We start from the raw sequence: 26,661 nt of genomic DNA, 5'->3' as shown, positions 1-26,661 counted from the left end.
TTTCTTCCATACATAACACTGCAACTGAGGTTCATCAGACCAGAAAATCTTGTATCTCACAGTCTGAGAGTCATTTAGATGTCTTTTTGCAAAATCCAAGTGGGATTTCATGTGTCTTCACAGAGTAGATGATTAAGTTTGAATTCAACCATACTTAGTTTAATTTGCTACAAGTATAGTAACATCTACAACAATATTGGAATACTCCGGAGCTAAATTTCACGTCACATTCAACTACTTACTTATACAACATAATTATTACAGGTCTTTTTTGCTTTGTCATGACTGATGTGGGGGGAAAACTATTAACAGTAGTTTAACATTAGGCAACAAAATGTTATAACAAAACGTGAAAAAAATGAAGAGGTCTGAATGCTTTCACAAGGCACCATATCAGTACTGTTTGAAAGGGTACCGCCAAGATGACAGCACTTGTACCTTTTATTCTGAGGGTGTGCCATCGAACTGAGAACCACAACAGCTGTTTATCATAGCTAGGAGACGATTCAGAAGGAAAACAGCAGTTTCACTGGGTTAAGTATTTGTCCTTGATTTAATACAAACAATGTGCAAATAGAATGGCTCATATATTTATCTGTCATGAATGAGATAATCAAATAGAAATGAATGTGTTCATCAGTAAGTTAGTTGATGCAATTGTTGAAGCACATCTTACCCCTGAAAATGATTTTTGCAAATCCAGTGATCACATGTTGTGTGGCCTCTCAGTTTCCTGTGTAATTACATCCACCTGACTAGAGAATGTCCACAAAACTGGGAAGACTTTCTAAATGTATATATATACAGTACAGACCAAAAGTTTGGAAACATTACCATTTTTAATGTTTTTGAAAGAAGTTTCTTCTGCTCATCAAGCCTGCATTTATTTGATCAAAAATACAGAAAAAAACAGTAATATTGTGAAATATTATTACAACTTAAAATAATAGTTTTCTATTTGAATATACTTTAAAAAAAAATAATTTATTCCTGTGATGCAAAGCTGAATTTTCAGTATCATTACTCCAGCCTTCAGTGTCACATGTAACATCCAGTCTATCACATGATCATTTAGAAATCACTCCAATATTCTGATTTATTATGAGTGTTGGAAACAGTTCTGCTGTCTAATATATTTGATGAATAAAAGGTCAAAAAGAACTGCATTTATTCAAAATAAAATAAAAATTCTAATAATATATATTCTAATAATATATTTTCTTTACTATCACTTTTTATCAATTTAACACATCCTTGCTGAATAAAAGTATTTTATAAAAAAAGAAAGAAAAATTACTGACCCCAAATTACTGACCAGTAGTGTATATTGTTATTACGAAATATTTATTTTAAAAACATAGCTTCTTTTTTTTTTACTTTTTATTCATCAAAGTATCCTAAAAAAGTATCACATGTTCTTAAAATATTAAGCAGCAGAACTGTTTCCAACTTTGATAATGAATCATCATATTAGAATGATCCTAAAAATTCAGCTTTGCATCACAGAAATAAATGATAATTTAAAGTATAATAAATTTAAAAACAATTATTTTAAATTGTAATAATATAATCACAATATCACATTTTTTCCGTATTTTTGATCAAATAAATGCAGGCTTGATGAGCAGAAGAAACTGCTTTCAAAAACATTAAAAATAGTAAGGTTTCCAAACTTTTGGTCTGTACTGTATCGTCACGATCCCCACACAAGAACAGAGGACAGGTAGATCCAATAGCAGTAATTCTTTTAATAAGGGAAAACCGTTACATCAAATCCAGTCCAGGCAGGGGTCAAAACCAAAATGGCAATCAAAAATCAACAGGCACAAAACAAACGGGCAAGAACAGAACTCCAAAGTGGTGTGATAAATACAAGGACTCCGTAACACATACTAAAACAGACAGGGTATATATACACAGGGAAATGACAATGCTAATGGGGAATTGGCTGAGTGCAATGATTAATGATCAGGGACAGCTGAGTGCAATGAGGAGACAGGGATCGTGGGGAATGTAGTTCAGGAAGTGACAGACACCGTGGGGAAGGAGAACAACTAGTGGTTACCCAGGGAACACAAACCAGACACTGTGACATGTATGTATTAAAGCATCTACTAAACAAAACAAAAACTGAGGGGTCAACATTATAAAAATGTTTAAAAACAAGGTGTTTTTTTTTTTTACATACAAGAAATGAACCCTTACAAAAATAAACCATGGGTTTACTACAAATAAAACCAATAAACTATGGTTACTTCAATTTTACTATAATAAAGCCATGGTGAGTTTTCGTAAGGGAATTTCTTTTTGCACAACAACCTGTTGCTGTGTCTATTTTTTATTCATTATGATTTTTACTTCATAGAAGCGGTAGAAAATTTTTAGAAAGGATCATTTAAAAGATGAAAAAGAGGAAATAGGGAAAATCAATACATTATGAATAATTTATGTATAATGGTGAATAATAAGTAATCATGTAATCAATAAAAAAATAACTGTAATCTGATTACAGGTATTTTAAAATGTAATTTATTCTATTTTCTATTTAGGCCTATAATCCAGATTACATGTAATCAGATACTACCCAGCTCTGCTTATATTTATGCTTATATATATATATATATATATATATATATATATATACGTTTTTGAGAATATATTATGCATTTCCAAGTGTTCCGATGAACCACATTGTGCCATCTTTTCTTTTTCACAGTGGACGCAAAAACTACAACTCCCAGGATGCACCACTCGCGTACGTACAAAGGCACGTTGGGTCGGAATTGGCGGGTTGCTGGAGCGATCGTGTAACGTTACCTTTTGTCTGACCATCCTGATAACCTCGATAAAACAATAGCAAACTCTTTCTCCAGTCGACATATTTCAAACGTTTGTCGACACTTAAAGCCGGTCTAGCTGCACTGAGTTACCGTATTCGGTGTTATTTCGCCCTTTATACGGTAATTCACAGGTAAGTGGCGCTGCGTGCAGACTGAAAACTATCGTTAGCTACAGAATTGACTGTGTCTGTAAGGAATGTAATTCTTCAAATATATACACTTAACAGACAAGTGTGTTAAGCAACACACTGCTCTTTAATAATCTCCCAGTTGTATTTGAGAAACTGTTGGTAGGTTTCTGATCGGATCCAGGTCAACATGGAGAAGTGGCGAGCACGCTTCTGCAGCATTAGCCAGCAGGCTAGGCGGTGTCTCGCTTTTAACGGCCGTTTTAGGTTTGTACAGTTAAAATCAACGTGCACAGGAACGTTTTAATGCATGTATTTATCGCACAGCATAAATGTTGTTGATGCCATGGTACCTTTTGAACCCACAAATGTGTCGGTCCAGCCCACCATCTTAGCGCGAGACAGAAACGCCTTCCTCGTGCACGTGAGGGGCTCGGGAGGACCGTTTGAGAGAGATTTACACGGTGTATACGGTTGTAACGTTACTGTCGAATTAAAACGTAACACCTCGCCTCAGTGGCTCGTGCTTGCTGCTGCAGGAGAGGAAGAAATTACGTCTAATGAGATGTGATGGTCTAAACACAGTTTAAGTATTATAATTACGCTATTACGGTTTTTTTTTTACTTTTTTCTTTGTCCAAACGCTTGGAGTTTAATTTATTAGTCTGTTCTGTTTTTTAATGCCCTTTTTTAGGTGACGCATCTGGCCAGTGTTTTGCGTGCTAACATCCCCGCAAAAGCAAAACACTATCAAAGCATCTAACTTGCAAACAGCATCTACTAAACAAAACATAAATTGAGGGGTAAACTTTATAAAAATGTTTAAAAACATGTTTTTTAACCTCATTTTAAGTACATTTCCCCTCATGCAAATAAAATCACATGCAAATAAAAGTAAATCTCATTAAAAACTGTAAAACAGTAATGTTACAGATGTTGGTCAAAGACGAGATGTCCCATTTTGGTGTCCCCCTCAAATTAAATTGGAGAAGTGAGTTTATATAAATAGATACCATATTAAATGTGAGTAAACCGTTTTCTTTAATGTTAATAATGTTTTCTTCGTGAAATAAAAATGTCAAAATGTGAGTGAAATAATGTTCCATCGTCATTCAACATAACATATATGCAACATATATATATAACGTGTGTGTATATATAGATATATATATAGGTGTAAAAATGGAGCAACATATTTATTCTGGCCTGAACTTATTAAAACATAAAAAGAATGAGCAGATTATTATTATTAAAAATGTAACATTGGTAAAACCTATAGTGGTAGGATATTGGTAAAACTAGTAAAATATTTAAAATTACAATTAATTTGTATTTTTGGGGCTGAACTGTGATCTTAAATAGTGTAGTTTGAGTTGATCAGATAATTCTTTTTCTAAATATGTCAAGACTTTTGATATATAAACTATTGTTACACTGAATGACAGTTTAGTAAATCATGGTAAAATGTATAGTAATGTACAGTTTTTCCCTTAATAAAAAAAAAAGACAATCTAATGACGAGGGGGAAAAATACAGTGGTGTTAAACTTTTATCGTTTTGATGCTTGAAACCCGTTTTTGTATGTGACCCACATATTAATTTAATAAAATCATTCAATGATATCTGTTCGCATTGAAAATAATAGAAATTACAAAAATAAAATAAATCATTAATAACAATCGGTGGGAAATGTTTAAATATTAATGAAAATAACATCACAAAAAAATCCTCTTAATGGTCGTAAAAATAGTTTACACAGCATATTTGTAGTGTGACCTGGACACACTGTTGTCAGATTAACTGACAATACACCATGATGTTAATCTTGTTTGCGCTGTAGATCAGTTGAAAGGGAGAATGCTGAAATGCTGTGTTTGTTAGAGCCACCGATCTGTTATCCGCAGTGCTGTGTAATTTTATTCCCTCCTTGTGTTGTTCTCTCCCTGATGTCACCTGACCCCCTCTAATCCACACTTTCACTCTGTTCAGTACGGTTGACGCTGACCAGGAAGCGGAAGGTTTCACAGAGCCTCCGCCCCGTCGACGAGCATGAGTCAACCTACAGACACCGCTAGTGATGCTCCCAGCGTCACCGCAGGTGTCTCACAACTTTCTCCTTCACTGATGGTCTCTTTCAGATGTTTATGGGGGAGGGTTTTTGTTGTTGTTGTTGATGTTTTTTCTAGGCGTTCAGATCACCTTAACGTTTCAGTCTTAGAGACGAGCCTTGAAATTGCTTCAGTTGCATCTCACGTGTAGTTGTCTGTTTTCATGACCATTGTTTCATCTGATCATGTGATCCATTATCTGTCATTGACTAATAGAGCTGCTAAGGGCAAAGGTTTGGTTCTGGTCTGCTGCACAAAAAGGACCGAATGAGTGTTTCAAATGGATGAAATCCGGCTAACTGTTAACACTAAGGTCTCATTTGTTTGTGACATTTCTTAAATCTGGTTAATAAGCAGTTGTATTCTAACTGGCAAGTCTGTCAACATTAGTTAATGCACTGTGAACTAACTAACTGAACTAACATTAACAAAGGTTAATAAATGCTGTCAAAGTATTGTTTTTTTGTTAGTTCATAGTTAATGCATTAACTAATGTTCACAAATGAGACATATTTTTTTTTTCCTGAACTGATGTGTATGCTGTATTACCTTCTTTTGTGGTCGATTACTAGTTAAGCATTCGTCCTCCACACTAGCTGTGGTATTTTCAATCATGAAATTAATGTTAATATTTAGGGAGTTTAACTGCAACATTCCACTATAATGCCGAAATTAATGCTGAAATAGTTTAATGATGACATTTGCATAAAATTACTGAACTTTTTTTTCCCCACACAGTATATACTACCATTCAAGAGTTTGGGGTTTAAATAATCATTTTTATTCAGAAAGGATGCATTAAATTGATCAGACGTGACCGTAAATACTTGAAATGTTGAAGATATGTTTAAAAACAAAAATCCTGAAAAAAGTCCCATTTTCCACAACGATATTAAGCAGCTCTTGTTTTCAGCATTGTAATAAGAAATTTTCTGACTATTCCGCTTTGATCCCAGAAGTAAATTACATCTCAAAATATATTAAAACAGACAACACTTATTTAAAATGGTTATATTTCATGATATTACTCTTTAGTGTATTTTGATCAAATAAATGCAGCCTTGGTGAGCATAAGAGACTTCTCTTGGTAGTGTATACTTTATAAATTTCTACAAAAAATCTTCGTAAACAGAGGCATTGTGCGTCCTGTATTGACAAGCCAGTCCGAGCACATTAATCACTGGTTGATGCCAATGTCTCCTGATTGATTGATCTGTTGAAACGTTAAGCATCGAGTGGTTATGCTTCTTGTTCAAACTGATATCTGATCTGCTTGGAATATGATACTAATATTGTGATCATGCTGATTCTTGAGAAGTGCTTGTTTGAACAGCTTAAGGTACATCTGGTCCTTGGTTTTATATAGTGCAGATTCTTGCACTTGTTGATAGTTCTCACTCTCATGTCTTTCCAAACCTATATAACTTTTTTTCTTCTGTGGAGTTGGCAAACAGTTGAAACAGTTTTTGATTTATCTTATGTGAAGAAACGAAGAAACATGAAGAGTGAGTAATTGATGACATAGTTTTTATTTTGGAGGGAACTGTCTCTTTAAGGACAATGGAATTTTTGTTTTTTTAGTTTCTGACCTTGTTCTCAAAAGCAAGAATTTATCACTAAGTGCTGTGGGTTTCTCACAGAAGTCAAAATGTCTTGAATTTCGACGAATTTCTCTGGATAGCACAAAGATGTGTGAAGATTTATTGATCTTGGCATACCTTCTTTAAAATAAACCCTGAATAATCACTCTTCTTCTTTGCGCACGGCCCCCTGCTAGTGGGTTCTCACTGTTTGTGTTTGTTCTGCTCAGCCCATAGTGTCTAGTGTTTCAACTTGCTTAGTTTTTTAACTGTTTGAATACTGAAAAGTGTGAATTTGTATTTTATTTTATTTTTTTCATAGAAAAGACTGACACTTTTCGTCTTTACTGCCCTCTTTCTCCACAGACAGCAAGCTGGCGGCCACAGCTGGGAAGAAGCAGACCAAGAAGAAGGTGGAGGAGGTGGTAGAAGAGGAAGAGGAAGAATATGTGGTGGAGAAGGTTCTGGACAGACGTGTGGTGAAAGGCAGAGTGGAGTTCCTTCTCAAGTGGAAGGGCTTCTCGGAGTAAGTAACTAATATCCGCTAAATGCATTCGTATAAGGCAAGATGCTTGATTTCTAACAAACCTGTTGACCATTTCGTCATTATATAACTAAGAGCTCTGGGAGAATAAATGGTTTGCTAATAAATATGTACCCTATGTTTGGTTTTGGTTGGGTGGTCCAGCCCTTCTCCAATCAAAAAAAAAAGAAAAAAAGATGGTATTCAAATGACTGAGAATATATTCCCTTTTCCTTAGTGAAGACAACACATGGGAACCAGAGGACAACCTGGACTGTCCTGATCTCATTGCAGAGTACATGCAAAAACACAAGTTAAATGAAAAGAAAGAGACTGTTGGAAAGAGGAAAGGAGAATCTGACACAGATGGTGGGGAAGACAGCCGGCCCAAAAAGAGGAAAGATGAGGTTAGGTTTAATCATACCCTTAGATTATCTTAGGTGTTTATTCTGTTTTGGGGATTATATGTGGATTTTTATAAAACCACAGTGCCAACAAACTTTTTTGTAATATGCAGATGTTTTTATTTTGCTTTCATCGGTTATAATTGCTCCCTTTCAAATACCTTTTATGAATAATACCTTTTCAAATACCTTTTCACCCTCTCACAAATGAAGGCCTTAAAAGGTCTTGACTTCAAAAAGTCATGGCATTAACTGTTGCATGCGTTGCAAAAAATTCATATTTTTATTTTCTAAAATTATCCAAACATCCTTAACTTCAGCACCATTCCAAATGTAAAATAAAGTCTTGGAAAAAGTTAACAAAATTAAGTTTATGCTTAGAACAGGAACAGGATCTTGAATTGTTAGCTAAATTTGCTAAACCATTATTAATTTTATGTATATGATCCTCAGCAGGACAATCTTAGTGCCACGTTATTGCTTCCTTGACCTAAAAAGCATAGAGGTGGAGATGCTATCCCTGTGAAAACTAAAATTTAAAAAGTTGATTAAAACCTCACATATATTAAGACATGCTTATCAGAAGAAAGATGTTGGTGTTTTTCAGACTAATAACAAGAATTTTTTTTGTTTTTACTGCATGCGAAAAATAAAATGCTGATCTTTTTTCTTTGTTTTGCAGCAAGACAAGCCGAGGGGCTTTGCACGGGGTTTAGAGCCAGAACGCATCATTGGAGCCACAGATTCCAGCGGCGAGCTCATGTTTCTAATGAAATGGTATGTAAAGATTAAGATTTAAAGGATTAGTTCACTTCCAGAATAAAATAATTTCCTGATATTTTATCTCACCCACATGTCATTCAAGATGTTCATGTCTTTTCTTTCTTCAGTCGGAAAGAAATTGTTTTTTGAGGAATACATTCCGGAATTTTTTTCTCCATAGTCAATGGGACCCAACGGGCTGAAAGTCCAAATTGCAGCTTCAAAGGGCTCCAAACGATCCCAGCTCTGCGATGCACGTTCATGACTTCACACATTGCGTACTCATGTTGTAAATGTCACATGAAAATCACTGATTGTTTCGCTAGATAAGACCCTTATTTCTCGGCTGGGATCGTATAGAGCACTTTGAAGCTGCACTGAAACTGAATTTTGTACCTTCAACCCGTTGGGTCCCATTGAAGTCCATTATATGAAGAAAAATACTGGAATGTTTTCCTCAAAAACCTTAATTTCTTTTTGACTGAAGAAAGAAAGACATGAATCTTGGATGACATTGGGGTGAGTAAAGAATCAGAAAAATTTTATTCTGTAAGTGAACTAACCCTTTTTTAAAAATGAAGCATGTAATTTCTGCACCACTTGTCTCACGAAAATAGTGAAAATAACATTCCCTAACATTGGTCAAACACATCAGATCCTGAACTCAAGCCATTTAGAATCTGTTTTAGATTAGCCTGGATGCTCACACAAAGCAAGCAGGGTTTTGTTGTAATTTTTAGCATAATCTATGATTAGTAACTGAACTGAGATAGACATGTTTTTTTTATTTATATATATATATATATATATATATATATATATAAAAAAAACCATGTCTATGAGAGAGAGAGAGATTTTACTGTAGCACACTTCACCTTTAAAACATTTGTTATTTTTGTATTTGAGCTCTTGTGCACATTCATACTGACAACTCTGGCAACCAGTTTAGTTTCATCATCAATCTACACGTCCTTCTCAAAAAATTAGCATATTGTGATAAAGTTCATTATTTTCCATAATGTAATGATAAAAATTAAACTTTCATATATTTTAGATTCATTGCACACCAACTGAAATATTTCAGGTCTTTTATTGTTTTAATACTGATGATTTTGGCATACAGCTCATGAAAACCCAAAATTCCTATCTCAAAAAATTTGCATATTTCATTCGACCAATAAAAGAAAAGTGTTTTTGATACAAAAAGAGTCAACCTTCAAATAATTATGTTCTGTTATGCACTCAATACTTGGTCGGGAATCCTTTTGCAGAAATGACTGCTTCAATGCGGCGTGGCATGGAGGCAATCAGCCTGTGGCACTGCTGAGGTGTTATGGAGGCCCAGGATGCTTCGATAGCGGCCTTAAGCTCATCCAGAGTGTTGGGTCTTGCGTCTCTCAACTTTCTCTTGACAATATCCCACAGATTCTCTATGGGGTTCAGGTCAGGAGAGTTGGCAGGCCAATTGAGCACAGTGATACCATGGTCAGTAAACCATTTACCAGTGGTTTTGGCACTGTGAGCAGGTGCCAGGTCTGCTGAAAAACGAAGTCTTCATCTCCATAAAGCTTTTCAGCAGATGGAAGCATGAAGTGCTCCAAAATCTCCTGATAGCTAGCTGCATTGACCCTGCCCTTTATAAAACACAGTGGACCAACACCAGCAGCTGACATGGCACCCCAGACCATCACTGACTGTGGGTACTTGACAATGGACTTCAGGCATTTTGGCATTTCCTTCTCCCCAGTCTTTCTCCTGACTCTGGCACCTTGATTTCCAAATGACATGCAAAATTTGCTTTCATCCGAAAAAAGTACTTTGGACCACTGAGCAACTGTCCAGTGCTGCTTCTCTGTAGCCCAAAGTGGCTTGACCTGGGGAATGCGGCACCTGTAGCCCATTTCCTGCACACGCCTGTGCACGGTGGCTCTGGATGTTTCTACTCCAGACTCAGTCCACTGCTTCCGCAGGTCCCCCAAGGTCTGGAATCGGTCCTTTTCCACAATCTTCCTCAGGGTCCGGTCACCTCTTCTCGTTGTGCAGCCTTTTTTGCCACACTTTTTCCTTCCCACAGACTTCCCACTGAGGTGCCTTGATACAGCACTCTGGGAACAGCCCATTCGTTCAGAAATTTCTTTCTGTGTCTAACCCTCTTGCTTGAGGGTGTCAATCAATGATGGCCTTCTGGACAGCAGTCAGGTCGGCAGTCTTACCCATGATTGCGGTTTTGAGTAATGAACCAGGCTGGGAGTTTTTAAAAGCCTCAGGAATCTTTTGCAGGTGTTTAGAGTTAATTAGTTGATTCAGATGATTAGGTTAATAGCTCGTTTAGAGAACCTTTTCATGATATGCTAATTTTTTGAGATAGGAATTTTGGGTTTTCATGAGCTGTATGCCAAAATCATCAGTATTAAAACAATAAAAGATCTGAAATATTTTAGTTGGTGTGCAATGAATCTAAAATATATGAAAGTTAAATTTTTATCATTACATTATGGAAAATAATGAACTTTATCACAATATGCAAATTTTTTGAGAAGGACCTGTAGATTATGACACTTTCATGCCTCTGTTTTAACCCCTTTTTGTATGTTGGGGTAAATTATTGTAAGTGCTTGTATTAAAACATTTACAAAAAAAAATGTATCACCCAAAAAGAAAGTTTTGTCACCATCGGGCCTTCCAGACTGTAGAAGAATTAATCTTCGTTGGAACAGATTTAAGGAAATTTAGCATTACATCACTTGCCAGCAAAGAACATGGACTTTTTCCGCTGGAGAAAACGTTATGGATTTTGGACTCCATAATTATTCTTCTAGTCAGTATTTTAGCCAGAAGCTGCAGTTTGAAGTCAAGATGCTTTGATGGATTTGTCTCTTACAAACACAAGCTTTTCACCTCACAAGATGTTTATTGATGGACTGGAGTCCGTTTCTGAGTGTTAAACGATCCTTTTAATCATTCTTCCCCTCTGCTTATTCTCTACAGGAAAAACTCTGACGAGGCAGATCTTGTTCCAGCCAAAGAGGCCAATGTGAAGTGCCCACAGGTGGTCATCTCATTCTATGAAGAGCGACTAACATGGCACTCTTACCCTTCTGAGGAAGAAGAGAAGAAAGATGACAAGAACTAGTCCTGTGAGGGGGAATGAGAGAGGTGGCAAGTCAGGGGCAGTGTTAGACTAGTTTGGGTGGGGTGGGGGTATTGGGGCTAATGGACAGTTCAAAGACGGGAAATCAGACACCCAAAAACTCTTACTCTCAATGCCATAAAACTTGGACTCAAAATATATTCAGAGCAAGACATGCAGACGTGGAGTCATCTTTAGTGGGCAAAAGTGAATGTTAGTAAGAATACTGACCACCATAAGAAACACGGGATCGCTGTATTTCTTTGCTTCTCTTTCTGTTGGATTATGGGAAATGGGGGTATATATATATATATATATATATATATATATATATATATATATATATATATATATATATATATATATATATATATGCTGCAGTAGTTGCTCAGTCATTCCCAGATCATAAAAAGCTGGCCGATGTTTGATGAGGTATATACTGAACGCAATGGATCCTGTGTGCACATCCTCGTACCTTCTATATTTTTCTGAAAAGAGCTTTTAAAAGATATTTCAGTCTAAATCAGAACGTGTCACTGTGTAATGTGCTGCCCTAAGTTAAAACCGTAAGTACACAACACTTAAAACTGTAAAAACAAATTGTCATTTTGAGTGCATTGTTTCATTTGATATCGGAGCATGGTTTGTTCACATCTCAGTTTTGAGTGTGTGTAGTTACAGTGTTTTGTCTTTGTTAGGCGGTATGACCTAACTTCTTAAGCCTCCTTTTTCTTTTCCATCTCATTTGTTCAGACGTCATTTGTTGTGTAAATACATTCGTCAAAGCTGTTGTCACCTTATTAGTGAGCAAAATGCTGTGTATTGCAGTTTTGCTGTTTTAGCAGTGTTTCTCGATTTCTATTCACCATGTATCCAGTATTCTTCTCATCTTTTATTTGGTCACCATTTGAGGATATATATTGCGTAAAGATATATTCACAAGGAGGGTTTTTTTTTATAATTCTATTGTTTAGTAAACTGCATTTCCCATAGTCTCATATAAACCTTTTTTATTTTTACTTGTTAGATGTCAGTTGCATTACTGTGTGAAGAGGATATATGCTCTTTAGATTCCAGCTTCTCAGTCCGATCTTTCAAGTTTTATAGACTGATCAAGGTATGCCAGACCTGGCTCATAAATACTTCAGAAACAGAGGAAAAGTCTGACACTTTGCTGCATTACCCTCTTCTTCGGCGGTGCTCAAGGAGTTAAATGTACTACACAGCTTTGAGATCTTTTTATCATAAACCTACTGTATGTAAATGTGTAGTGAAGGTGAAAATTGACCATCCTACAGATGAGGTCTTTTAGTACCTCGTTTGCACCAGCATAAACTTGTCAGTACTGACAATGTTAGTTTTAAAATGTTAAAATATCTTCTAAACGTTTTTAAATTGGTTAAAGTAGTAGGATGAGGATCACTGGATACTGTTTTTCTCAAAATATGATATTGCTAGTGGCATACACTTCTGCGTACTGGAGGAGACTGAAGTATTATCAGCTGTACAAAATCAGTAATGTGACTGGATGATTTTCCTTTCTGATTGTCTGTTTTCTCTTAAGTGTACTATTCAAAGCATGTTACTTTCTTTCATTTTCACTTTTTCAATGTTTATTTGTTCATTAAAATAACACTTTCTTATTCATTCTGTTTTATGATCAAGTTATTTTACCAAAAACAAGGTGTAATTTTAAGGTCCTGTTTTGCAAAAAAAAAAAAAAAAGCGGCTGAAAATTCTGTACAATAAATATTTTAATTGAATCAAGAACAATCCCAGTTGGTAACCAAGAACATAAATTCACTGCAAAATATTTAGCACAAGGTATATGATTGAATATATATATAAAAAAAGTTTTAATTATTTAAGGAGTATTTTAAAACATCAAATACAGAACTGGTATTTTAACAAACATTTCATCAATGAGTTACAGTAACGTAATCTGTAATAAGACAATAAAATAAGCAATCAAAACGGTGGGTCAAAAATCCTTATCCTTACAACCCTGCTATTTAGTTAATGTTAATCCTGCTCAAAATTAAGCTCACATGGTATGAAGGTGTTCACTACAATGAGATGGCAAACCAACACTTTTATTATTATACCAGTAAGCGGTAGTTAAAATGCATTAAACCTTTGTTTCAGTGCTTGGATTCCAAGCATAATTTACCATTTGCTGCTCTAATTTTGGATTATTTTGGTTTTCTGATTTTGGAAACAATTTCAGATACTCCTTATGTTCTTTTAATCCTGTTTTGTTCTTAAAGTGGACGTGAAACAAGTTGTAATTGTCTTTTTTTCCCTCCTATTGTGATGTATATCTGAGTGAAAAGGCTTCTTTAATGAGAATTTTTCACCCTCTCTGTGAAATAAACAATCTGTTATTTTCTGCTGTGCCTTGTTTACACGTAAAACACAACGGCGTTGAGTGCTTTCTCTGGCTAGACTCAGCCTTACACACAAACTGTGGTTTAGCTGTCCATTACAGTAGGTTTTTCGAGTACATGAACACCTTTATCTTAAAAGACAAAGGACACTCATGATATGGCCTTTTAATATCAAAACTCTGGAACCTGATGTTCGGTCAGGTTGTATTATGTGCCTACATAGTATACTGTAATACATGATCAAGGATGATCGTTTGGGTAAATATACCCTACTTGGTGCAAATTCCCATCAAAATGTGGAAAACCATCAGGTGGATTTCACAGCAGAGAGCATTTTTCCTGAGCCTTGTTATAGCATGAGTCCTCCATCTCACTTCTTGTGTTTTTGTCTCTTGCTAAGTTTGCGTCTGGAGTGTGAATCTGATCTGCGTTGTGATGTTACATGGCTGGTGCTGTCTTGCTGCAAAGTAAAGTTGTTGTCAGTGTACAGCAGTCCCTGTTCCTCCCTTAGTCTCTCGTAAACCTCTTGATACAAGCTATTAAGATGCTGCTTCATCTCCCTGATGGAGCGCAAGATCTCAGAGTTTTCCCTGAGCAGTTTGGCCCGGAGGCGTCGCAGGCTATCCACACTGCACTCCAGTCCCAGCAGGACATCTAGCTTCCTCCGACGACAGCTCTGAGCAGCCATTTTGTTTTTACCCCTGCGGCGAATGTCTCTGATAAGCGTAAGCTGAGCCTCATTGAGATGATATTTGGCTAGCAACCGATTGAACTCATCGACGGGTAAGTTTACAATGTGTTCATTGGAGAACGGGAGATTCATCAAACGTGCATGTTTCTCGTCCCGGCTGGAAAGATGATCCAGCACCTTGTTTTTCGGTGACTCGTCGGAAAGATCTTTTGGAGGTTTCTTCTGGCTTTGGGGTTGGTTGTAGGTATGATCGTGCCCGATGTGTTCGAGCCAAGGAAGGCGATGGAACTGTCTGGCTTCCAAAAAGCTTGATTGACACATCTTGCTTTGTTCTGGCATGTACCCGCCCACATCTTCATCCTCTTCCTTGATATGGGTGTAGCCCACAGCGCCTTCTTCATCCATCAAACTAGGGGTTGGGCTGGACAGTGAAGAAGATGAGGAGGAGCTGGAAGATTCAGATCCACTAGGAGAGGCAGGGCTTTGACTGTAGTCCAAGGATAAACCAGAGTCAGAATCCACTGGGTTTATCTCTTCAGACTGTGCCTGGCTAAGTTCTACCAGGGCCAAATCCATTAGACCAATCTCATCAAGCATGGCCTCCTCCAGCAGAGGATCTATAGGGCTTGGCAGGCTAGTGCCAGCAGTCAGAAGGAGGTCTATGATATCGGAGTCTTCAAAAGCTTCTATGTTAGATGAATTGTCCAAATTGATGTTTGGCATGGAGTGGTTGTTACTGGTTGTAGTGCGGTTTTGTGTTTCAGTGGATCTTGGCAGAGCGGCTTGGTGAAGGCTAACATCCTGTTGAATAAGGTTTTCCATTGATCCAGTATTTCTGTCTGAATCACTGATATTGAAGGGAGATTGGCCTATTGTTTCAGCTGTATCCATGTCCTGTAGAGATAAAAGGTGTCAAATAAAGTTCTCTAGCTGCCAGGTCAAAAACCATAAAACATGTTACCTGTCTTTTACCTAGAAACACATTTTGAGTAGTCAATGAAAAAGTATATTTTTCCTCCAAATGATAATATTACACAGTTAAAATTCTTTTTTCCCCCTTATAATCTCCATGTTTCTCCACAAACAACTATGACTCAAAATGATACAGCGCATCAGATATGTTCATTCACTTTTCAAAGCACTGATTAACTTGTAATTCGGGACTTGACAGGAAGGTGTTTCTCATTTCATACCCACGATTCCATGATGGCCAAAACATCTTGCCATTGTTGCTCTAATGTTGTGGGCTCCTGTTCAGGCAACAAGGGTGACATGAGTGGCCTCTGAAACTCTGAAAGTGCATGTTCTCCTGCATCCTGTACATCAGAACCTGACAACTGAGAAAAAAATTAGATTTTTTTAATGTAGTTTGGAAAGCCTCTCTCCATCTCTAAAACAATTATTGCTACACAAATTATTGTAAAAAGATCAAGTTTTTACCTCTGGATCTCCTCCTGAGTGGAAGTTGGCATCGATGAGATGCAAACACTCTTCAATGGAAAGAGAAGCATGCTCCCTTACAGTTGACAACTGAAAGAGGAGCAAGTGAGCATGAGGAAATAGTTTAGTAAAACTCATATCACTCTATTGTCTGTCAAGGTCAGCTGCACTGCTTGTGAATGAGGAATGTCTTCACCAAGGTTAGCAGTTACAAGGCAAATAGAACGGAATTCAGTTCCAAACTCTACTTTTACACCATATGTTCATTCAATTTTGAGTGTATTCTGTGGCCATTTCACAGGATTTCAGTACTTACTGCAGATATAGATATTGCAGCTAATTGTATAAATACATATAAATATTCAATATTTGGTGCCTTGTAGTAAGTATGTTCACGGTCATACCTGTAGATCCTCTTCAAACATTTGGTTGTGAAATGGATTTGTATGTCTCCAGCTCTCCACCATAAACTCATCCTCCTCTTCGTCCTCATTAAACAAGCTGAGAGGTTGGGTTCTTGCATTTTCCAGCTGCTCCTGGTGGACATTTTGAGGTTCCTGCTCCCAGAAGAAAGACATACCATCTCCCTCCTGCAAATGCAAACGTAAGGATCATTTCTAGAATCACAGGAAGTACGTTCTCTTATGGACAGGAAGTGGTGGTCAAGGTAAGTCAGGATAGTCTATTGCTGCCTTTGCGTGATTGTGGAAACTTCCCGCGTATGGAGTTGTAATAACGAGTTTGTCGTGCTCAAGTGCTCTTAAAGAACAGGGATCCTGGTGGATGGCCCATTCATGAGGTCATTAGGGAACTAAACTTAACTGAACTAAAGTACTGGGATGATTTTGCGTGAACTATTTCCCAGTACCATTTAAAGGGTTGCATTCGCACCAACAGCGTGTACTAGGACGTGATGTAGGCCGGTCGACAGTGATGTCATTTGTGTGTGGCATTCAACAACATCGTTAAAGGGATAGTTCACCCAAATAGCAAAATTATGTCATTAATAACTTACCCTCATGTTGTTCCAAACCCGTAAGACCTCTGTTTATCTTCGTAACACAGTTTAAGATATTTTAGATTTAGTCCGAGAGCTCTCAGTCCCTCCATTGAAACTGTGTGGACGGTATACTGTCCATGTCCAGAAAGGTAAGAAAAACATCATCAAAGTAGTCCATGTGACATCAGAGGGTCAGTTAGAATTTTTTTAAGCATCGCAAATACATTTTGGTCCAAAAATAGCAAAAACAACGACTTTATTCAGCATTGTCTTCTCTTCCGTGTCTGTTGTGTGAGAGAGTTCAAAACAAAGCAGTTTGTCATATCCGGTTCGCGAACGAATCATTCGATGTAACCGGATCTTTTTGAACCAGTTCACCAAATCGAACTGAATCGTTTTAAACGGTTCGCGTCTCCAATAAGCATTAATCCACAAATGACTTAAGCTGTTAACTTTTTTAATGTGGCTGACACTCCCTCTGAGTTAAAAAAAAACCAATATCCCGGAGTAATTCATTTACTCAAACAGTACACTGACTGAACTGCTGTGAAGAGAGAACTAAAGATGAACACCGAGCCGAGCCAGATAGCGAACAATAGACTGACTCATTCATGAGTACTGTGTTTACTGTTTGAGTAAATGAATTACTCCGGGATATTGGTCTGTTTTAACTCAGAGGGAGTGTCAGCCACATTAAACAAGTTAACAGCTTAAGTCATTTGTGGATTAATGCGTATTGGAGACACGAACCGTTTTAAACGATTCAGTTCGATTTGGTGAACTGGTTCAAAAAGATCCGGTTAAATCGAATGATTCGTTCACGAACCGGATATCACTAAACTGCTGTGTTTTGAACTCTCTCACAACAGACATGGAAGAGAAGACAATGCTGAATAAAGTCGTTGTTTTTGCTATTTTTGGACCAAAATGTATTTTCGATGCTTCAAAATATTCTAACTGACCCTCTGATGTCACATGGACTACTTTGATGATGTTTTTCTTACCTTTCTGGACATGGACAGTAGACCGTACACACAGTTTCAATAGAGGGACTGAGAGCTCTCGGACTAAATCTAAAATATCTTAAACTGTGTTCCAAAGATAAACAGAGGTCTTACAGGTTTGAAACAACATGAGGGTAAGTTATTAATGACATAATTTTGCTATTTGGGTGAACTAACGCTTTAACAAAAAAGAACAACATTAACAACAGGAGGATGTGATAGTACCAGTTGCGCTGGTTAGACCCTGCTCCGGAGTAGGAGCTAATTTGGTTCTCGAAAAAGGCATTCCGGTACTAAAATTGCACCTAGTTCTGGCATTGCGAAAACGCCCAAAAGTGGGTAGTTCCACAATTAGTTCTGATACTATGATAAGGTCTGGCAGTGCGAAAGGCCCTATTATATATATAATAATATATTATATTATTATTAGTGTTCCTGTAGCTCAAGTGGTAGAGCATTGCGTTAGCAAGCAAGCACAAGGTTGGGGGTTCGATTCCCCGGGAACACATGATAGGTAAAAATTGATAGCCTGAATGCACTGTAAGTCGCTTTGGATAAAAGCGTCTGCTAAATCCATAAATTTAATTTGAATTTAATTTATTATCACCTGTTTCTTGGGAAATCTTATTAAAGCCAAAAAACATAGAAAATATTTAGTTAATATCCATCAGGTTTTGAATAAAATGTAGTGTCCCATTAAAAATCTGCACTTCCTACAGTAGTGACATCAAGGTGTGTGATATTTTGGCCTAGTGATGAAAAATTTTGGACAATTTTCCAACTTTTATATATGGGACTCATACATTTACAGACAACAGACAGCTTTTGGCAAAAAATAGACCTACCCTTTCCCTATTCTGGAGGGGTATTTATGGAAGAGATTGGTCTCTTGGGTGTCTGTGCTGTTGTTATTGGAAATCCCCTTAGCCCCGAGAGAACCCTGTGGTTCTTGTGACAAGCATAGCAGTTGACTAATATGTTTTTTGGTATTAGGGGAATAACAACCCAAGTTCCCCCTGCCTTATTAAGGTTAGGGCATCACTTAATCGTGTAACCTATTTAGTACACATCAACATCCACACCTACATATGCTCAGTCCTAGAAAGGGTTTGACAAGGACACACTGCCTGTTTACGTTTAAGCTTAAAGTATATAGAGCAGTGAAAGAGGCAATTCATGTACTGTCCATTGAGTTGGTTTTAAGGGGATGTGTCCAGACACTTGATCAGTAGCCGGTAAACAGGCATTGCGAAAGCAAATGTGCCTGTCTTCTCGGATTACAAAACAAGCCGGCTGGTGCTGTGGACGCCAAGCCAGCACATGCTCAGGCATATTTAACAGCGGTCAAACTTCAAGCTGGGGTCACAACAAGTCTGCCTGGTCAAGTATAGATGCCCTCATATGAACTACAGTGATTCAGACGGGGATTTTCAATATTGATTCTTGACTTTCCCATTGACTTCCCTTGTGTTAATCTAACAGTATATAAAAGATCCTATAGGGATGCACAAATACTGTATGTCAGTATCAACATAATAGATTTTTCATTTATCATTGTGGTTGATATTAGACTAATTGCTTTGTTTTTACATTCAGATTACTGATACTGGTAGACCTGCTTGATTCTGTATAATTGAGAATCGTCGATTTATTTATTTATTTTTTTTGCTTTGGAAAAATTTGAAATTGCAATTCTGCAAAAAAAGGAAAAAAATAAATAATTAAATGATCTATAAAACCTGAACATCGGACAACTAAATAGTATGTTATTTACTTGAGGTTCTGACCAAATGTTCTGTGCTTCAGTGTATGTGAAAATGCAATGAAAAAAAGTTGGAAGTATGTGAATTACCATTTTAGACCACAAACTGTACTATATAAGTTTTATTTTCAACCTGAAATCTAGGCTATGCCATGCCGTTTTCAAAGCACAATGCAAAACTGTGACATTCATCCACTGATGCTCTTTAATCAGCAGTGCTAAATCCGGAAGCGCGGATACTTACTTGCCGGTGTTATGCCCAATTTCGACCCCCTGCCGAATTATTACCCCCCTTATTCAAGTCGCTAACTGATTGCCTAATCCTAACCCCTTCCCCACACCCACTCCTAAACCTACCAATACTAGGGGGGTAATAATTCGGCAGGGGGTCGAAATTGGGCACAAAACCTGTTATCTGCCAAAATAAAAGCCTGCTGATTTTAAGTTGAAAAATCAGATGAATATGATGAAAAAGCTTTTATTTATTTATTTAGATGCTTTTATCAAAAGCGACTTAAAATTGGGGAATGCATAAAGCGATTCTTCTTAGGCAAACAAAGAAAGTAGTAGTAAATATTAGCATTAGTTTCATATAAAATAAATGTTTTTGTATTTAATACTAGGACTGCCTTTTATTCTTTATAATATTATCACACACTATTATTTAGCTTATTTACTATTATTTCATATATAAAAAAAATAACTAAATAAATAAAGTGCAATAATATCATAACTATTTTTAATTCATTTTTTATAGTTATATTTAATGGGTCACGAGGACCAAACCAAATCTCCAGGTTCTCTTATGAGAACCAGGCTGAAAAAATTATGTGCACCCCTGTATGTCATATATATACATATATATATACATATATATGTATGTATATATATATTAAAAGTTTACATAAAATATTAAGCTTACACCCTTTGAAGGGAGTATGCTGGACCTACTCAAAAGAGAAACAAAGGGAAAAGACGATTGAAATATTACTGATGTGTCAAAGTATTTTTGAAAGTTTATTATAATTTTTTAAAGTAAATACAAATATCTATTCATTTGAAAGAAGTTATAATAACTCCTTCATAAAGACTTGTTCCATTCCTGAATAAATCAATTTGTTTGAGATCGTTTGAATGAATGATTCAGTGACTCACTCATAATGGCTTTATCTTTTTTGAATCAGCGCATTATTAAGATTCGACTTAACAAATGATTCAGTGAAAAAAATGTCAATAGACTGATCCAGAAACACAATGTTGCCCATCAGCACAGGTCAAATGTGCCATAGGGCCAAATTTGCAGCCTTTTCTACATAACACCCTAACAAGCAGTCTGGTTCAGAAATAGCCCTGTGTATCAGGTGCATGGAAACCTGTCAAATCTGATCTGGTCTGCACATGTGGTGACTTGACAAATGCATGGCAACTGTTTCTAAGTACAGTCCTTACTCAAGGGGAATTCAGGTTCAGTAACTGCTATACTGTCTGCAGTCTCTTATTCTGCCCACTGGACAAAGAAAGTACAGAACAGAAAGTAAAAAGCATCCAGTTGAAAATTCCCTAGATGTGCCACTGAGTGGACATGCATGTGCATAGAAAGCAAAAGAAAGAGTCTTGATGCTTCTCACAAATGTCAATGATGTGGGTGCACATCCAGGCAGATGCTCACAGTCACACTAAATAAATAGTCTGCTGGACACTGTAGGCATATGCTGGCAGTCTGCTGTGGGTCATGTGACAAACCAGCTTAACACTACAAAGGAACAAACAGTTCACCCCAACAAAAATTATTTTACTCACCCTCAGGCCATCCAAAATTTAGATTACTTTTTTTTTTTTTTTCATCAGAACAGATTTGGAGAAATTCAACATTTCATCATTTGCTCACCAGTGGATCCTCTGCAGTTTATGGGTGCCGTCAGAACGAGAGTCCAAACAGCTGATGGAAACATTACAACAATTTACAAGTAATCCACACAACTCCAGTCCACCAATTAAAGTCATGTGAAGTAAAAATGCGGTCCCTAATTAGTGAATATGCACAAATCAAACATTTACAAGTACAAAACAGTTCTAAACAAATATGTTGGTGTATTTTACTGTGAGAGGACAACAGAGGATGGACTTTTTCACTAGAGGAACCATTATTATAGAATATGGATTGGTATTTTAGTTGGAAGCAATGATTTTAAGTTAAAATGCCTAATGATGGATTTGTTTCTAACAAACATACAGTTTACGTACAATTTGATGTGACAAGACATTAATTGATGGACTGGAATGGTGTGGATTATTGTGATGAATTTATCAGCTGTTTTTATCAGCTGTTTGGACTCTCATTCTGACGGCACCCATTCACTGCAGAGAATCAATTGGTGAGCAAATGATGAAATGTTGAATTTCTCCAAATCTGTTCTGATGAAGAAACAAACTCATCTCCATCTTGGATGGCTTTTGAGTGAGGACATTTTCATCAAAGTATTCTTACAGTTTTTCAATAAATCATATGGGTTTAACAAAAATTACCCTTGATATTAGATTTATATGATTTTTGACTTTTATTTTCGAGCGTTGCTGCTTATTCTTGAGTCTGTAAATCATTTGTTGCAGTTGTGTTTACAATATAGAAACTTATAATACATGCTAGTATACAGGCCAGTGATCATGTTAGTCCCATTACCCAGAATACTCTGGGTCTCATGAACCTCTCACGGTCAGTAGGACAAAAAACAACATGCAACGCTTAAGTAACACATGGAGAGGAAACCCAGCCAAGCTGAAGTATCAGATGTTTGAAGTTGCTTAATACTCAGCTGTGCCTCAGGGCAAAGACAGGGATACATGTGTTTTTCCAACTAAATAACAAACCTATCTGGGCCAGACATTTTTGGTATACAGCCAGTGCTGTTTGGGTGTGTTTACAGAATTGCAATTAGTTGCAATGAATTGTTTTTCTTCTTGTTCTTCTGTTCAATCACATTTTTGCGCACTATGAAAAACATACATTAAATTAAACTAAATTAAATGTATGCATTTAGCAGACGCTTTTATCCAAAGCGAATTAACAGTGCATTCAGGCTATCAATTTTTACCTATCATTAGGTTACCTATCATTATCACATTGCAGAGCTAATTAGAGTTAAGTAGGTTGTGGTGCACAAGTAAATGTACAATTTATTTTGATAAATATTTTTACTCTACTGTTCAAAAATTGGGGTCTTTAGGATTTTTTTTGTTTTTTTATTTTTTTTGTTTTTTTTTATTCTAACCACATGCTCACCAAGGCTGTATTTATTTTATCCAAAATTCTATAAAAACAGTAATTGTGAAATATTACAATAAAAAAAAAAGTTTTCTTTTCAAAAGTAATTCATTCTTGGGATGGTAAAGCTAAAATCTACTCCAGTCGTCATACATATTGTTAAAGATTTTTTTTATATATATAAATATTAATTTCTTTAAAATAAATCCTACTGACCCCAAACCCTGGAATGGAAGTGTTTATGAAAAAAATATATTCTCCAAATATTATTATTTTATTTTATTCTTGTTATGGCTTTTTAAAAATAAACACTATTCAAATATCCTTGTATGGAGTGTGTTGCTAGCACCAACCTCCCTTCCTCAAATATTTACTTGAATTATTATGTAACATACCACAAAAAAGGTCATTGACATAAATAGGAAAACCCTTTTGAAGTTTTCCCTGTCTTCAATGCTTACCTCTTTAAGGAGTTCATCATCATCTGGAAGGTTGAGGTTTCTTGACATGTGCCCTAAAGCTCTGAGGGTTTGGTCCTCAGCTGCATCATAACCCACTTCTCCTCCATTTCCCAACCTCATGCTCAGCTCTGAGGGTTCCTCCACATCTTCAAGTCCTCCACCTTCCTCAAGGAGACCCACTTGAGCTGGAATGGAGATTCCATTGTCAGGCTCCCCGTGGACCAACCAGGCTTCCAGCTCTGCCGCTGGCACCTGCAGGCGGTCCAGGGAGCGAACCCAGCTCAGAAGCCTGCGAGCTGTGAAGAACCCATCTAGATCTGCGCTTTTTGGGTGCAGGTTATATCCATCCAAGATATTTCGTAGATTGTGGAATTGAGCCTGAGTTAGAGCTGAATTTGGGCCCAGAATGATTTCACTTAAAGGGGGCAGGTAGGGATCCACGTCCACACGCATCCCAGCCAGACTGAGAAGAATAGCTACTTGGATCAGGCCCTCTGTGAGGAACTTCTTCAGGTCCGGCATGGTCCAAACCAGTGCCAAGAGCAAAGAATGAGCCAAGTCAGTCTCAGATGCTATTTGAGTGTGTTTGTGTATCCAGCTCTAGAATTTCAATACTTTCTTTATGAAGAAAACTTCAGGTTTTTATTATTATTATTTTTTAGTTCATAGAAAAAAAAAAACCTGAAACAGAAGAGAAGAATGATACAAGAATTTAAGATTCACACATTCCCTTAATGTATAATGCTATATTAACCCTTCTTTTGTATTCAATCATAGTTGAGAGACGAAAAAAACTTCACATTAAACAATTTTTATATTTATTAATTTAAGTAGCAATTTCAGAGTGAAAATAGTTTTTTTTTTTTTTCAGTGCCAAAAGGCAAAACATCATTGTATAGCCTATGATTATCTGTTCCTGGCTTCAGAATTTTTTTTTTTTTTTTTTTGCAAGAAACAAAAAACAGCACTGTATTATGATAACATAATTACTGGTCCAAGCACTCAAGAGGCAAATTGAGGAGCTAAGCATGGCATGGAGCATCAGACCAACTGTAACAATGAGTCACTGAAGCCATTTTAGGATTATTTTAGTTAAAACAGCTGAAAAATCATATATAAGTACAACCTCTATTAACATGATTTATTGGCTTATCACGTTTGACCAATAGGTGGCGCTGTTATCAAATCGATCTAGTGTGTTCTGTGTGAGTTGACAGTGGCACACACAAAGTTTGGTGTCAATATGCCAAAGAATTGCAGAGATACAGGCTCAAGTGTCATTTTGGCATCAAGCCTCAAATTCGTTGCTGTTGTATGCGAAAACAGTTTCATCTATTAACAAAAAATCCATAACTTTTTTGGTGAAAATCGGACCAATAGTCTATGAGGTGTTCGAAAAAGTAAGTTTTCAAAGAAAATCAAAATGGCGGACAGGAAGTTTGGCTGACTTTGGCAACATTAGTATCAATGTTCTCAGCATAACCCAAGGAGTCTTTTAAAACCGGTCTCATTACAATAGGCAAAAATTCACAGAAAGCTATTAGCATGTATTTGAAATTAAATTATAGCTTTTGACCACAAGGTGGAATTGTCTGATAACTTTTTGAGTACTTTCAGGTCATGGTCTCGATGGTACATACAGAGTTTCGTAATAGTACAGGAATGGTTTCTTAACATATAGCATTTTATATCATAATAATATATTGTAGTTAATGGCAATTTTATGTTTTGTTCTATTACAGCGCCACCAAGAGGCACAATCCCACCCACTTTTTGATGCGTCCTTAGAGTCATATGTGTGTAAAATTTGGTAAAAAATATTTTATTTTGTTTTGGAGTTACAGATAGTTTTATATATGAGAACAGGAAAAATGACTGATTGCTGTTTGCATTATTTGCCACTTACTATCAAGATTTTGGCAATTGGGCATAGCCGGCACGCTGTTTTTGAATTTTCTTTGGTGGTTTCGTGTTGATCGTAGTAACGGTTTCTAAGATATTGGCAAATGTTTTTTAAGCTTTAAAATGCAACGTTGCACAAACCATAAGAAAAAATCTAGCATGTTTGTTATTGCTGGACTCGGTAAGGATTCAGGAGTCTAAAAAGGTAACTCATGTGAAAATAAGTCGATCATACCCAAAGTTATAAGCATGTGAATATTTTATTTTACTACTAGGTGGCGTTGGCTTAAAATTAAACGGGCTCACTCAGGTCATCATACTGATGACAATGCATTTGTAAAAAAACAGAAAAAAATACATTTTAGTACAAAATTCTAAATGGCCCATGCACCACTAGGGGACACTGCGCCAAAACACTGCAGGTAGCCTCAGGTAATACTTTTAATAACACACACCAAGTTTGGTCTCAGTACATTTTTCCGTGATTTTTGACGAATTCGTTCACGCGTTGTACGAGAACGGTTTGACTAACCGTATACAGGACCGTATACGTATAAAAGTAGGTTTTTCAAACAATTGAAAATAGCGAAAAAACTAAACCTTGCGTTTTTTGCATTTTGAGAGTTCAGAGGAAAAAATAATTTTCCTTCTGTGCCTGATGGTTCAAAAGTTAATAGCATACATACATTTTAATTTTGGACAAGTGGTGGCGCTAGAGAGTTGAAGTTAGAGACTCCAAATTTGCTATGGTTAATGTTAACACTGTCCTCTATCAGTGTGCCAAATTTAACAACTTTCCCGCAAGCGGTTCTATGGGCTGCCATAGACTCAAGAGCGGAAGAAGAACGCCAACGGATACACCTTCGGTGCTTGGCCCCTAACAAGAGCAATCAGTAGCCTAAGAAAAATATCAACATAAATCTTAAGAAACGTATTATTTTTTATTGATATCAATGAGTTTAAGAGATTTAACAATAAGTGAAAGCTCAGCAAGTAAGACATCAAACCTTAGCGAAATCTTTTTCCTGGCTTCTGATTGGTCAGAATAAAGTGTTATTTCACGTTCTATATTCTCTTAATTAATTTACAGAATAAGATGGAATCTAAAAATGTCCCTTTTTATTTATTTATTTATTTTTTAAAGCAATGGTGCACTCGAGACTTCTTTATTGTGAATGCAGTTTCTTTCTTTTTTTTTTTCTTTTTTTTTAGTTCAAACATAGGCATTTGTCAACATTTCAAACATAGGCTAAGTAAATAACTTCAAGGTGGACACG

General features: G+C 36.5%; 2 protein-coding genes across 3 annotated transcripts; one reads left to right on the top strand and one right to left on the bottom strand.

The window, feature by feature from the left end:
- The first annotated feature begins 2,762 nt into the window (after positions 1-2,762).
- On the top strand, positions 2,763-13,122 carry LOC132148925 (chromobox protein homolog 1-like). 2 transcript variants are annotated; one of them, XM_059557724.1, is made up of 7 exons: positions 2,763-2,971; positions 3,122-3,235; positions 4,958-5,066; positions 7,023-7,182; positions 7,418-7,586; positions 8,266-8,360; positions 11,334-13,122. In XM_059557724.1, the coding sequence occupies exons 3-7, from the start codon at positions 5,018-5,020 to the stop codon at positions 11,476-11,478; spliced, it is 618 nt and encodes a 205-aa protein (XP_059413707.1). In that variant the 5' UTR covers positions 2,763-2,971; positions 3,122-3,235; positions 4,958-5,017; the 3' UTR covers positions 11,479-13,122. The 2 variants fall into 2 exon arrangements, with proteins under 2 accessions (XP_059413707.1, XP_059413706.1); XM_059557723.1 differs by lacking the exon at positions 3,122-3,235 and having other exon boundaries at positions 2,764-2,971.
- An 89-nt stretch (positions 13,123-13,211) lies between these two features.
- On the bottom strand, positions 13,212-24,146 carry LOC132148924 (endoplasmic reticulum membrane sensor NFE2L1-like). Its single transcript, XM_059557722.1, has 5 exons — positions 23,483-24,146; positions 16,398-16,583; positions 15,994-16,083; positions 15,747-15,890; positions 13,212-15,447 (listed from the first exon to the last, which is right to left on the bottom strand). The coding sequence occupies exons 1-5, from the start codon at positions 24,002-24,004 to the stop codon at positions 14,233-14,235; spliced, it is 2,157 nt and encodes a 718-aa protein (XP_059413705.1). The 5' UTR covers positions 24,005-24,146; the 3' UTR covers positions 13,212-14,232.
- Positions 24,147-26,661: the final 2,515 nt, after the last annotated feature.

The sequence above is a fragment of the Carassius carassius genome, chromosome 9 (genome assembly GCF_963082965.1).
Source record: "Carassius carassius chromosome 9, fCarCar2.1, whole genome shotgun sequence".
NCBI lineage: Eukaryota > Metazoa > Chordata > Actinopteri > Cypriniformes > Cyprinidae > Carassius > Carassius carassius.
The sequence above is the reverse complement of the archived record's forward strand: the minus strand, read 5'-3'. Positions and strand labels throughout refer to the sequence as shown.

Coding starts and splice junctions, on each gene's coding strand:
- LOC132148925 (XM_059557724.1), top strand. CDS start 5,018: ATGAGTCAACCTACAGACACCGCTAGTGATGCTCCCAGCGTCACCGCA. Junction 5,067..7,022: donor TGCTCCCAGCGTCACCGCAG/GTGTCTCACAAC, acceptor CTTTCTCCACAG/ACAGCAAGCTGGCGGCCACA. Junction 8,361..11,333: donor CTCATGTTTCTAATGAAATG/GTATGTAAAGAT, acceptor TATTCTCTACAG/GAAAAACTCTGACGAGGCAG.
- LOC132148924 (XM_059557722.1), bottom strand. CDS start 24,004: ATGCCGGACCTGAAGAAGTTCCTCACAGAGGGCCTGATCCAAGTAGCT. Junction 16,584..23,482: donor ATGATGAACTCCTTAAAGAG/GTAAGCATTGAA, acceptor TTGCATTTGCAG/GAGGGAGATGGTATGTCTTT. Junction 15,448..15,746: donor TGGCCATCATGGAATCGTGG/GTATGAAATGAG, acceptor TTATCTCTACAG/GACATGGATACAGCTGAAAC.